The 14072-nt window shown below is 35.1% G+C and overlaps 1 protein-coding gene across 1 annotated transcript in view; it reads left to right on the top strand.

Moving 5' to 3' along the window:
* The window catches only part of KCNH8 (potassium voltage-gated channel subfamily H member 8), a 175748-nt gene that overhangs the window by 69980 nt on the left and 91696 nt on the right, over positions 1–14072 (top strand). The window contains exon 3 of the mRNA XM_021538123.3: positions 721–852. Coding sequence (XP_021393798.1) covers positions 721–852 — 132 coding nt within the window. The remainder of the gene's footprint in view (positions 1–720; positions 853–14072) is intronic.

Genomic DNA, 14072 nt, shown 5'->3' with positions numbered 1-14072 from the left:
GCAAACAGGACATGTGACACAAACAGTAAGAATTTATTATAAACTGCATCATTATGTAGCAGGCGTGGACAGAGAAAAGTTGACAGGAATTAAAAATATTGTCAAACTCAGTTTTGCCCAGCTTCAGTCTTAAAAAGGTGAACATTATGAAAGTAGATAGCTGATATTAATTTTAAAGCTGATGTGTGGTATATATCTCACTGTCTGTGCAATGCGTTTATTTGAGTTTATATGAGTTTGTCTATTCTAGGTCTGATATCTAATTAATTTTAATATCTTTGAATTAGTGAAATGATGCTCTGACTATCAGGTCTTCTGTCAAGAGGTTTTAATGAGTATCAAGTCAGATGATTAAGGTAGAATGATTCTATAGCAGGCATGGATGCTTTAGATGCCAAGTTAACAAAGTGAAAGCTATTCCAGGAAATAAGCAAAATCAGTTGAGAGTTCAAAGGAAAGCATGGTTTCACAGGAGTAAGCAGCTTCATTAAACTCTATTAATGATCCCTGTAGATAAATTTTGCATTTAAATTAATGTCTTGTGTCTGAAGAAAGCAGTATTACAGAGCTTCAACCAATGATGCAAAGTGATTTACATGAGCTGAACATCTGTGATTCCCAGACTACTGACCTCCTAAATCAGTAGTTCACTTCCCTCCCCTCCCCCAACCTCTGCTAAAAGACAGCTGTTTGAATTAAATTCATTCTTTATCCTTGCAGGGTCTTCATTCTGGTGCTTACTGGATATTGTTCCTATAAAGAATGAAAAAGGAGACGTAGTGCTCTTTCTGGCCTCTTTCAAAGATATAACAGACACAAAAGTGAAGATTGCTGCAGAAGACAAAAAGGAAGGTTTGTGAGAATTGCAAAAACATAGATAAGAACCAATATTTATATGTTTTTAAGAATTGTGCCTGCATGAGCATTCTCTCACATATACACTATTCAATATAGAAACCTCCTAGGCTTTCCAAAAAATAAATTAATATATGACATGGAATGATAAATTATCTGTTTGGGTTTTTTTATTATTTACATACTGCTACAGACTCTGTAAACCTGAAGCAGTATGTAAATTCAGGAGGCATTTAGGAGACAGAGTATTTTGTCCTAAAAGTTAAAATTGTTTTCATGTACCATGATTTAATGTATTTATTTTCTGGATTTACAGAATTATTATTTTGGTATTTTGGAGAAGCTTTGGACCTTTACAAAAGTCCCATCTACAAATCTGATTTCAGCATGGCTGAGAGTAAATGAATGTATTTTTTCATGTTTTCCAATAAGCAGAATTTAAAACAGCTTTAGAAATTATTTTGCCTATTGACAAGGATATATTTTCTTGTGTCATCTCATTTTCATTACACTTTAAGTTATAAGACTTGTTATGTCATCAGAATTACCTAATAGTATAGAAAATAATTTCTCAATTTTGTTTGCTTCTGAAAGGAAACACTGCAAAGATTCTGTTCCATGAATTTGGAAAATTGTTTTATGGTAATTGCTCACAACTGCCATAAAATAATTTTGACTGTATAGTGTAATTAAGGTTTGCTAAATTTTGCTAACACAAAACAAAGTCAGTGTAGGGGAATGAAAGCTGTGCAGTGAGCATTGAGTTGTGCATCAAAAGCAGTGAACTTATTTCAGATTTGCATTTTGTAAAGGTATAGTGAACCAACACTTTAGTTTTGTAATTTTTCAGTCTCTAAGGAGCTGCTTAGAAAGAGTTTATCTGTAGACAACAAGAGTGGGTCTCAGAATTCTTTAAAATGCCATTTATGTTGCATTTTCCAACCTGGTACTGCTCTGGGATTGATTGAAGTTTTTCACCCTATGACAGCCATTGATCTCTACATAGCTCAAAAACTACACAGTTATGGCCCTTAGAACACATTTATCCTCATGGATTTCTAAAGTAGGGGAACAATTAGTATTCAACTTTTTCAGGTTTTAAATGTTCATTTATCAACAAAAAAGTTATATTTTAGTTACAGAGGTGTGTGATTCAGTATTCTTTTATGAAATTTTAGTACTTTAAATGGTAAAATATTATGCTCTCTTGTGCTAATTAATACTTATAAATTAACATTTATGCTTATGATGTCTGCCTCTTGTGTACATTTGGACAAATAATTTCTTCTTTTACTTACTTTTCAAGCTCTGAATATTATAAGGTTTTTTTTTTGGGGGGGGGGCGGATTTTGCATTCTTCACATTTTGCACTGAATATGTTTGACAATTTCAAAGCTGGAAGACTGAAAAAGGGTTTTGAAATAATACACAAGTACATTTTACTGCTTTTCCTTACACTCAATTTCAACAAATTGCTACCTCTTGAAGTAAGAAAGATATTAAAAGTATGAAAAATATTTTACTTTTTTTCTCCTTAAGCCTCAGAAAACCTTACTCTTATAAAAGTTTTAGGAAAGTAATTTATTAAAACCTGATATATAGAACCAAGTAGGAGAGAGATTGTCAGAACATCTGTGCTCTAAAGGCTGATGATTTACTTACAAGTGATATAAATTTTCAGGATAGATTCAGTGAGAAATCACATTAAGTATGCCAGTGATGACTTGAAATAGGTATGTTGCTGATTACTTGCAAAATGGCAGCTATTGTTTATCTGATAAACATTTTGTAGCTGCGAGTTTATTTTAGGATGGATTAAGATGGTCTTTTGACGTGGTTTTATGTCAAATTATAAATCTAAGGAGATTTTAACTCCTGTTTCCTGTAGCACATTTACAAATTAATATGATTCTGCTGTGTGCTGACACAGGAATGCACTTGTGCAGGGCTGAACTACACCAGCAAATGCCCATTCAATTGCCAAAGAATGAATATCTATACTTGGCTTTCTTCCATGATATAAGTTTTGGAGCACCATCTTGAAACTTGGTTGTTCCATCTCTTCATCCTAATTTTAAAACCATGACAAGCATTTCATGTTATTAGCATCATGGAAGCAGAAAGTAGCACTTAGTGTGGGGCTTTGACAATTATAGTATTTTATTAGAGTGAGAAAACAGACAGAATTTAACCATTTATTCAATTTTTTTCTGTTAAATTCAGCATTTTAATTTTATGTACATCTACTTGACTATATAAAAATAAATATAGGGGTATACCAGCTCTTTTTAAATAACATTAAATTTCTTCCTCTGCAGAGTGGTTTACTAATCCTCCAGTCATGAATATAATCTCATTATTTTTAGAAAATAACTCCCAGTACAATCTGTGCAACTCATTCAGTAACTGAAATTTCAGAATGTTTAACTTCTAGAAGTAATTGGTGCTTCTTTACTTAGACCACAGCTACTATCAGAAATGTACAATGCACCTTGCATTAACAAAAACTTGAGTTGGTGTTTTGTTTGGATGTATGAAAAAGCCTTTTTAATGTTCAGAAATTTATTTCCTTTTTCAAGGATTACTGAATTTTTCCTTTCAGATATCTCATATTTTTTTTAACTTGTAGCTGAAACTGAGACATTGCTACAATGTAATTGCCATTATGCACAGTTTTGTATTGCCTTTTTAACAAATTGGTTGAGGTTAGACTGTGTATGGAAGGAGAACTTAGATACAAACATTCTCAGTGTGAAACTATTCTGCCCATGCAAGGCCCCTTACCAATGTTTTTGTTTCAGGCTCTCTCTTTTGTTTTCTGCCCAGAACTGACTTTTATAATTTACATGGGTCTTTAATAGTTATATTCCATCTCACTGTAATTTCTAAACTCCTTAGAAAACTTATCTAACACAATTCTTTCATGTTCCTCTTCTCCTAAGTCTGCCCCTTTGACATCCCACCAGCACTTTATGGTAGCACACTGTCGCTGGTTGTGCCTCCCAAAGCCTTATCCAGACTCCGACTTCCTCAGGTCTTTCCTACTTTTGAAATCACCTGTTTCTTCTATAAAATCTTGTTCTCTTTGTACTTTTACAATGACATCTTCCTGAACTTTATCTTCTGATTTTATGGCCTCTTTCTTCTTGCGCATTGTGTATTTACTCTTGCAAATCTCAGGAGCCAATTCTGTCTGATTTTCTGCAGACATTTTCTTATCAATTTTATCTTATCTGTTCACACAACTTCAGTTGGTCCTTTGTGCCAATGTGCCTTGCAATAGTCCACTTTTTTACCTTATTTTCCTTTACCCAACCCAAATGTCAGATGTCGTCTGTGACCTTTTCTTTTGAATGTGTCATTCTAAATACAAATTTAACAGGGTTTTTACCTGCTTTTCTTCTCTCTATAAAAGTTTCCAGTGAAAAGAGCCCTATCAACCAATGAGAGAAGCAGACTTTGTTCTAAGACTTTCACATAAGAAAAATGGAAAAAGAAGTTTGACAGTCATTAAGAAGTGCTGTGACTGTCAGCAACTTTCACACTACTTTGGTTTGGTTTGGGTTGGGTTTTTAAGTCAATTTAACAATATTCATAAAGGCTTTGGATTTTCAGTATTGCTAATTTGTCTTCAACAATACATGTTTGCCCTACCTGTTAGTTTACTGTAGAAATATGCTCTGCTTTCCATCTGCTTAATACCTGTAATCATTTTGCTGTTGTGAAAAGCAATTTTTCTTTTCTTCCTAAAACTGTGCACTTTAAGCACAGTTGTCTTTTCAATATACAGGAAAAGGTTTGTTTGGTTTTTTTCTAAACTGTTTCTTAAGTAGATTTATGGGAGTTTTATTTTAGCATCCTAACTTACAATGAGCTACTTTTTGGTAAACTGTTTTGAAGTTCCATTGTCCTTTTGGAGGAAAAGTGATTAAACTGAAAATTCTATTCTCCAAATCTGGACTCCAATGTGGCATGGCTGGGTCACTTCTGCATATGACACTAGAACATACGCAGGAATTTAGTGGGAATACAGGAATCCAGGTAAGAAAATAAGAAATTATTCTGTGACTACTTTTAGCCCTCTTCTCTGTGTGCTAAGGTGGAATAATTTAGATTACATGGATGTAAAGTTCCACTGCAATAGTCACTGCTAAAATTCGCCTGATTAATTTGATTTATTTCACAAAGCTATTGGTAATCTATTTGCTTTTGATTTATTTTGATTTTTTTATTGTGAAAATTTTGAACTCTTTGTTTGAAAGCAGTTATTTTAGGACATATTTTCTCAACTTCATTCCAGAATTATTATAAAAATGTGTGCAATGTATAGTAACCACAGAATCACCCAATATTTGAGGTGGGAATCTGGAGATTATCTGGTCCAATGTCCCCTTCTCAAAGCAGGGTCAGATTGAGTGAATTGCCCAGGAACACATGCAGATATGTGCTCAATAGCATGAAGGGTGGAGATTCCACAACTTATCTGGGCAGTCTGTTCCAGTGTTTGACTCCTGATAAAAGAAGAAATAATGTTTTCTTAAGCAGAATTTCATGTTTTAGATTGGTCTGCCTGTTGGCAAAGATGCCTTCACTCTTGAAATAATGTGAATTAAAAGTTGGACTACACCTTCTGCCACAACAGATTCAGCTAAGATACATGTTATGGTTCAACTGTCTGGCTTTTTTTGGCTTCTTAGTAATCCTTAGGTCCATATGAATTTCTGAGGAGACAGATTTATTTTGATTATAAATCATTTGTTGGAGGGAGGAGTTGTTCTTTTTAGCGTGCCAGAAGTGAAATACCATGTGCCAAACATTTTACATTCCAGACTTTTTATATTGAAAATGTCTATTTGGAGCAGCACTAGTCTCTTGTAAGAAATTCTGCAATGTGCACTTTGATTTATTCTGCTTAATTAATGTCTCAGCTACTTCATGATTGCTCAAGCTACTGCAGTGAATATTCAGGAGACAATTTTTCATTTTAAAGCTTGTTATACCTGTCAGTATGTTGGGATGGCAAACATAACCATACAGTCACCCAGACTTACAATAACCAAAGCAGTTAAAATTGTTTTCAGGATGCACAGGCACCATTCAGTTCTAGGGATGGAGGATGTGGGATAGAAGCAGAGTTTTACTCCAATATTCCTGCTGCCCAAAGGAAGAGCACATTGAGGAAGGTTTTATTCTGCAATGACTCAGTTACATCCCCCCTAGGATGACTTTGCTCCTAGTTCACCATCACAGTCAGAAGGGTCTGATACACTTCTGCCATCATTTAAACTCCTTTCCTCCTGGTCTGTGGGCTATAGTTTTAATAATTAAGGGACAAAAATAGAGCTGCCTTTCTCTCCCTGTTCCTTTTTGCACATAGATTCTCTCCCTCTCACCTTTTCACCTTCTTATCCAAGCAAATAAGTTTTATTTGAGCCTTGAATCTTTAGAGATGTATCGATCTTTGTAGCTCTTGCTTTAGCCTTGCACCAAGTGTTAAATGCAAGTGGTAGTTCCATTCCAGCAGCTCTCAGAGAGGCACAGGGCATGCTCTGGAGCTAAGGGAAAATTGTCCTTTATGATATATGGAGAATGAAAATGACAAAAGACAAGCAAAACCTGATTCTTGAGCAAATGCAAAGCAGCAGACTATTCTGGGATATCCTGGAAGGTTGAGAGAATATATAAATATTAGCAACCAAAAAGTTCCTAGATAAATTTATGCCATTGCTTCCAGATTTTCCTTAGAAAACAAGGTTATCAAGGTGCAGGGAGAAGGGAGAAGTTTTTTTTAGGTTTCTGTTTTGTTTTGTTTTTCATTTTGCTGGCAGATTATTGAAAAGTATCTTCAGACATTGCTTTTAAAGTTTAAAAACTCAGCCATGTAAAACAGACAAAAAAAAGCATGGAAGAAACAGAGAATATCTTCAGTACATATGTTGCTAAAGAACTTTTCAGAGTTGTGTGTGTATGGTACGTGTTTTTTTTTATTGAGTCAGACAGTTTACAACCTTCCTACACAATTTACAACCTTTCTTATTTCTATGGGGAAAAAAATTTGAAAAGGGAGAAATATCTTTAAAGAGTTTTACTGGCCTAGACACAGTCTGGTATCTTACATTTTATTAAGAGACCATGAGGACTAGAATGCATATTTCATGTGTACTTTGTGTTCAAACACATTTAGAAGGCCTTGGGCCATTTGCAAAATTTAATTGTAATTACAGTTATAGGGCATGTAGTTCGTGCTGTAGCTCCTCAGAGCAATTCTGAGGTCCTGTAATGACACAGCAGGTGAGATCTCTTACAAGTGAGTTTTACATAGCTGTAGAACAGACAAGTTTACAATATCCATCCTAAATTTTGTACTTACAATTTTAAAACAGGTTGGGCTTAGGGCCAGTCACTCTCAGAGTCTGAGAATATAATTCCTTGAGGGATAATCAGAGATACTTGCTGGGTCTTCAAATGACCACTTGCAACATATACACATACACCATAGGATTTTGAACTTATATATTTCTTAAGTTTAAAAATTATTTTTAAAAAATCTATTCCATTTCCCCCTGCTCTTTTAACTCAGGGCAAGTTACATTGACCACAAAATATTTTTATGAGTGACTTATCTGGTTCTATATTGTAAATAAATCTATTAGGAACACGTCTTCATTCTCAAAAGACATGCTGCCATTACAAGATAGGAATTTTTCGGGTACCTATATTACTATTTCTGCTTAAGTGAGCAAAGTGTACTTTAACATCATCACCTGTGTAATTTTTTAAAATTATTTTTGCAATTAATGACTTTGAAATTATTATAATCTTTTTCTGAATATAAAAAAGGGGAAAATATCAATAGGTAAAATACATTCTTGAATTTTATGGAACTAAAGGAAAGAAGAAAACCCTCAGGTTCCATGAGAGTATGTGCTAAAATACTACACACTTGCAGGGGAAGAGATAGTAACACTTGCTGAAGAGAATGAAAAATTTCTTGGTGACTTAAATAGTTGGCATTATTTCAGTTCTAGGGGTTCTTGAAAAATACTTCAAATATTCTCTTCATTATTACAGTTAAGTTTTTATTCATAATGATATATAAGCATATCATTGTCCCATGAGCTTTGTGGGAATTTGGAGGAAATGCAAAATGTTCCAGGAAAAAACAGTCACTTTAAAAACAGCTGGAAGTGAGCGATGACCCAGCTGTAAATTCAACACTACAATTTATTCTGTAAGAATAATATATGACCACTCACCTTAGTTGAATCAATAGACATGTCTCAAATTTGATGACATAATAAAAATTACAATCTTCCAATTTGTGAGAAAATTCTAGAGTAGTAACAGTAGAAAGCTGGTAAATAAACTACTTTCACACAATTATAAAATAGCTATTTTTGAGTTGGAATATTTTACTTCATTACAAAAATTATGTAACTTTTGGCAGTACTGTTGATAAATGAGAAAATAGTTTAATTCACTTTCAGTGTTCTTCTGGTGAAACTATTAGTAGCAGTTGAAGCCTATTGGATGCAGTTGAAGAAAACTTTGTCTTTTGTAAATTTTTTCCCAATTCTTTGTATGAGTTTTATGAGATAGACCCAAATACAGGTATCTAAAAATGAAAATTTATTTATTTATTTAGGGGTATACACCCATCAACCAGCAAAATGGAAGAGGAGAAAGAACCTTTCTTTTGACTTTGTGTGTCTCTTTCCTCACACCTTTTTTTTATTCATAGTGGAAGAATCGGCAGACCAAAATGTGGTTAAGGATTTTTATCTCATAAGCTGTTTAAAGGTCTTTCTAATTCATAAAACATTAATAGTTATGTATAATATTCCTTCTTTTCTTTTTCTGTTCAAAGCTGAATTTTCTCTGAAGGCGAAATACTAAAATTATGATAATCATACCATTGATTCTGTGTAAAATTTGCCCCTTTAAATAATGTTCTGTAATAATGCTTACAGTGTATAGCTGGTATGTGTGTTAGGTACATCTTCTTATTGAATCAATTAATCAGTTAACAGAATTAAAGAAGCAGCTAGAGGCTAGCCTGGATCCACCATACAGTGAAGAATTTTGTGAATTGTTGGCTGCTGTTGACAGTGAGAATGTGTCATACAACCAACAGAACTCCTACAACCTATTGCCCATGGTAGTGCTTTTATTCTGTCATTAGAAGACTTTTATCAGTTTTCTATTTATTGGCAACTGCTGATGTGCTGTCCCCTGAATAATAACTGAATTTTTTTCTAGATTTTTTTAAAGCCTAGAAAAAATTATACCAACTTTCCATATAATCTGGTTTTAGTGGGGTTTTTTGTGTTCATTCAGAGTTGCTTTACCCTACTTGTCTCCTTAAGAATTTCCTTGCTGGTCTGCTTTTCTTGAGGGCTGCCTATGAAATGTCTTTTGTGTCAATGATAGTGGATATGTTTCAAAACCATTGTGTTTCCTGTAGACAACATTTTATAAATTTTATTGCTCATGGGTTTTCATGGGGGCCTATTTGAAGATCACACTTTCTGTTGGGCTATTCCTTACTTTATGATGCAATTGATGAGGGTTTCTCAAGACATATTAAAAGGACAAAAAATCCTTTATTGCACTTCTTATAGGAAGCCTTTTATAAATGGAGTTGTAAGACAAACAAACAATGGACAAATTCTTTAACAAATCATTCACTGAATCTAGGTTCAAAAAGAAACAATTCAGTATTTGTAAGATACTCCATGTAAAAACATCTCTCTGTGTGACTGGGCTGTGTGGTTGTGACAGCATAAAGATATACACAGGAAAAGTAATGGGAAGGTTTATTTCCCTGCCTGATTTCAGAATAGAGCAGCAGGAGAGACCACACAGGTATGATAATATACCACTGTGTCTTGAGCAGGGAAGGGTCCAACCAGCATTAAAAATCACAGCATTAACCTGGTTACTATGCATTTTCACAGTGCTCCTTCTAGCGTGTACAGGGAGCAGCATCATGGATTTCAAGTCTGTCTATATCTGGATACCTTTTAGCAATGGAATCCATTTGTCCTGTTTTACTCTGTTGTTGGTGTTATTGTTCGAAAGGAAATCTAGTTTACACACTCAAAATGATGTTATTTCTATGATAAATTTTCTTAGGTGGGAGTTGGCATTACTTGCTGTTTCCTCTCATAATTGACTTTAATTTTGTAAGCAATGCAATAAATGAAAAGTTCTTATCTACTATGCCAACTTACCTAGTCCTTTGAGTAAAATGCTAATAAAACAAAAATTTTATCTTTGTATTCCTCATACTCTCTCCTGGCTTAGCTTTCAAAATAGCTAAAATGGAGTAATCTCATTATTTTATGGAATATATTTATAAAACTGTACACCACGCTGTTAAATAAACATAAAATTTAGAATTTTCACAGAGAACACCCACTATAGAGTCCATGTAAATCTGGAACTTGCTGTTTTTCCTCAGGACTCAGTGCAAAATATTTAAAGAGATCTATATCTATACTGCCTTTCCTACTTTTACCCAGTCAGGGTTATTGAACCTCATTACTTCAGATGGTCATATTTGCACTCTTTGAAGGGGATAGTCAATGTGCCTGAATAAGTCTTGCTCTAAGCCTAACAATCCCACCTGCCAAGCAAACAGGACAGTGGTGGCAATCAAGTAGTTGGGGCTGGAATATAATTTTGAGCATGGAGCTAAAATTCTTGTGAAAATATAAAAAAAGCAGTGAAGAGTCACGGTCCTGTCACTTAGTGGCATCCCTTTCCTTGGCTACTGTACTGCAGAAATACTGCTTAGAGATCCAGGTCTGCAGCCTCACAGCCTTTAGGATAACTCTGTCACACTGGTTATTGGTAGAGCTGACATCTCTGAATAAAGTTACTCAGTTATGCATGTGTTTCCATAACTAAACTCCCAAACTAAGCTTTATGCATGTGTTTCCATAACTAAACTCCCAAAACTAAACTTTACATCATCCCTCTCTATTTCATTCACATATTGCCAGTATATTGTATTCTGGGTTAAATTTGAGAGGTGCAGGTTGCTTTTATTCATTCTCTATGTTTTAAGTAAACACAGGCAAATCTCTTGGATTTTCCTGTGTCATATGAATGAAATGATAGGTCTTAATTTTCTGTTTTGTGTCCATGCACACTTGTATTGAAAATTTTCAGTACAAAATCATGGGTAATGATCCATGATCAGACTGGGAGATGTATCCATACAAGAGTATGTTGGGTATGTATCACACCAGAGAGAACTATAGGCAGTGGTTTTAATTAATGCATAAATGAGAAAAGTTAAAGGAGTTCTTTTGAAAGGATACAAATGAATGCTATGAAGAATAGGGAAAAACTACCAAGGCTGAGACTTTTTTTGTAAATAAAGTGCAAACTTTCTGACCAGAGTAGGTTAGTTCATTCTGGTATTTGGAAAAAAATGCATTTCCTGGTCACTCTCATGCCAAGGGTTGTCTGCTATGGAGTGAGCATAGTGCTTCTGGGTCATATCACGGTTACTCAGTCTTCACTAAGTAGGTGGGGAGGCACTGGAACAGCTGAGAACTGGAACAGAGAAGTGGTGAATGTTCCATCCCTGGAAGTGTCCAAGGCCAGGTTTGATGGGGCTTTGAGCAACCAGGTCTAGTAGAAGGTGTCCCTGCCCATAGCAGGAAAGTTGGAACTAGATGATCTTAAAGGTCTTTTCCAACCAAACCATTCCATGATTCTGTGATTCTATAAATGTGTCAGACTTTACCTGGAGAATGAGAACATTATAAATCATAAAAAATTCTGGACTCTCTCTAATGCTATGCTCTGACTATTCTTATGTTAGGAAATAATTCTTCACCAAAAGTGCTATCAAGCTTGGAACAGGCTGCCTAGGAAGCAGTTGAGTAACCACATCTGAAAATATTTGAAAGATGCATCAGAGTGGCACTTGAGGACATGGTTTAGTGGTGGAGCTCACAAATTAGTGATTGCAAATTGGTGCTCCTGAGGGTCTTTCTAACCTAAATGATTCTAGGATTCAATGAACTGCTTAGAAGGAGAGCAGACAAGCATTTGGTCTCAATTTAGTCAGTAAAGCTGATTTTCCAGTTCTTCTGCATTGCTAGAGCAGCATATACCTATGAAAGCTTGTCAAAAGTTGTCAGGGTTTATATTTCTGATTTATAACTAAGAAGTGGATCTTTTGTGTTTTTCCAAAGGGACAAGAAAAGAGTTATGCCTCCCCTTTCTATTAACCTTAAATGGATGATTGAAGCCTCATGTTCTTATAAAACACAAGAAAAGACAAGCATTACAAAGACATTTTTGTCTGGCTGTGCTTTCTTTTACTGCAACCTTCCCTCACAAGAAGTCTTAAGCTGTTAGGAAGCTAATGTTAAGCTTAGCAAAGTGTTATGTATTTTCTTTTCTTAGAAAATATTTTGTAATTTTTATGTCTGATGGCTGTGGTACTATAACTATCTTCATTTGAAAGAAGAACAACCAGGACATCAGTCAGAGTTGAAAAAAATATTATCACTTCTCTGATAAAAGGGAGATAAGGCTAAATTGCAAGCATCCTTTTTAAGAGCTATCTTGGGGAGGGGTTTACCATTACACAGGGAGGCGTGTGTAGAAGCACCAGGAAATAGACCCCAAAATCTGGGATTTTTCTAGAACAAGATTTCTCACTGTATTTGGGTAGATAAGAAATCCTTTTGATTTTAAGCATAAGGCAAAAATAAGCCAGTTGTATTAAGGTGACTTTTTGTTTATGATTGATTTTATTCATGGATCTTTTTTTCTAAGATCAGCCATGGGAAAAAAAAATTGAGTCTGTCAGGTACCTAAATTTTTGAAGAACTGAGAGAAACAGATGGGAGTTTATAAAAAATGAGCTGTCTCTTCCAGAATAGTGAGCTGTGAACTGAGTATGACAAGAAAGAGGAAAGTTACAGAAAATGATCACACACATGTAGATGCACACCTGAGCAATGTAGTTTGCTAAAGCTCAGGATTGATTCCTTTCCTAAAGGCATAGGGAGACCAGAAAGCAGGAGAATTCACAAATGTCATTTACTTATTTATAAACTACTGACATGCTCTGAAGGCATCCTATCTTTACAATAAATTAACTTTTTTTTCACTTCTAATAACAATCATAAAAACTTTTTTGCCATTTCTGGTAAATAAGAAAACTACTACTTCATAATTAATGTAATGCTTTTCTTATTGATGCATGCTTTTCAGTCTCTAGGATTTGACTCCAAATATTAACACAGAGGTAGCATTAATCCTTTGCAAATAGTGTAATCAGCATGTGATGGAAGTCACTTGCTGTGAAACTATGCAACTGGTGTGATTCTAAGTGCCATATCAAGTCCCACAGACTGCAGGTTAGTGAGTACAACACCTTAGTGACTGAAACTCTGAACCTAGGTAGGAGAGATGGAATCTGTGTAAAGCCAAAAATTATCAAGCTGCTGGCACATAAAATTTAAAAACTTACAAGGAACCTGTCCTCATTTAAAGAGTGGATAGAAAGTGAAACTCTGTGTCAGTAAATATATGGGGGGGAAAAGGAAACAGTAACTGAGTATGTGTACATTGATTGTTTCCGTAGTCTCAGGGCATTCAGAAAAGAGATGGAATTGTGGACAGCTTTCAGCTCAGCGCTCAGCCTATGAGAGAAAGGCACATGTGAGGCTAGGAGTTATAAAGAAAAAACCTGAAGGCAGGAAACACCATTGTACCAGGCAATCATGTATGCATAACTTGAAAGCTTCATGTTCTGCAAATAGCTACTGAAAGGATACATTTAAAGAATATATCTTAAATGGCATGGGTGATCTAGCCAAGATAAAGAGAAGACTTCCAGGGTTGACCAGAGGTAGGGAGATCCACTTCTACACTGGAAGGCCTTGTATTGCTGGGGATGCTGAAAGAATTCAAGGAAATTCCACCTGAAGGTACCAGGCCTGCCTTCTGAACACAGCTCTGTGTGGGTCTCACAAGAGATCACACCACCAAGGCTGTTTTATCTGCCTACCAGGATGGACCACCTCAGGCTCTATAGGCTAAGGACAAGGACAGGTTTTAGATATTTATAGCATGAGGATGAAGCCTTTAGCTAAAGCATCTCAAAAGCATTGCTGGCCAGAAGCTCAATAAAAGTCTTTTCCCAGTATGCCTCCTAGCAGATCTGAAGCCTCTTTTATTGACTT

Source organism: Lonchura striata, chromosome 1 (genome assembly GCF_046129695.1).
Source record: "Lonchura striata isolate bLonStr1 chromosome 1, bLonStr1.mat, whole genome shotgun sequence".
Lineage (NCBI taxonomy): Eukaryota > Metazoa > Chordata > Aves > Passeriformes > Estrildidae > Lonchura > Lonchura striata.
Note: the sequence above shows the minus strand (reverse complement) of the source record. Positions and strands in the feature narration are given on the sequence as shown.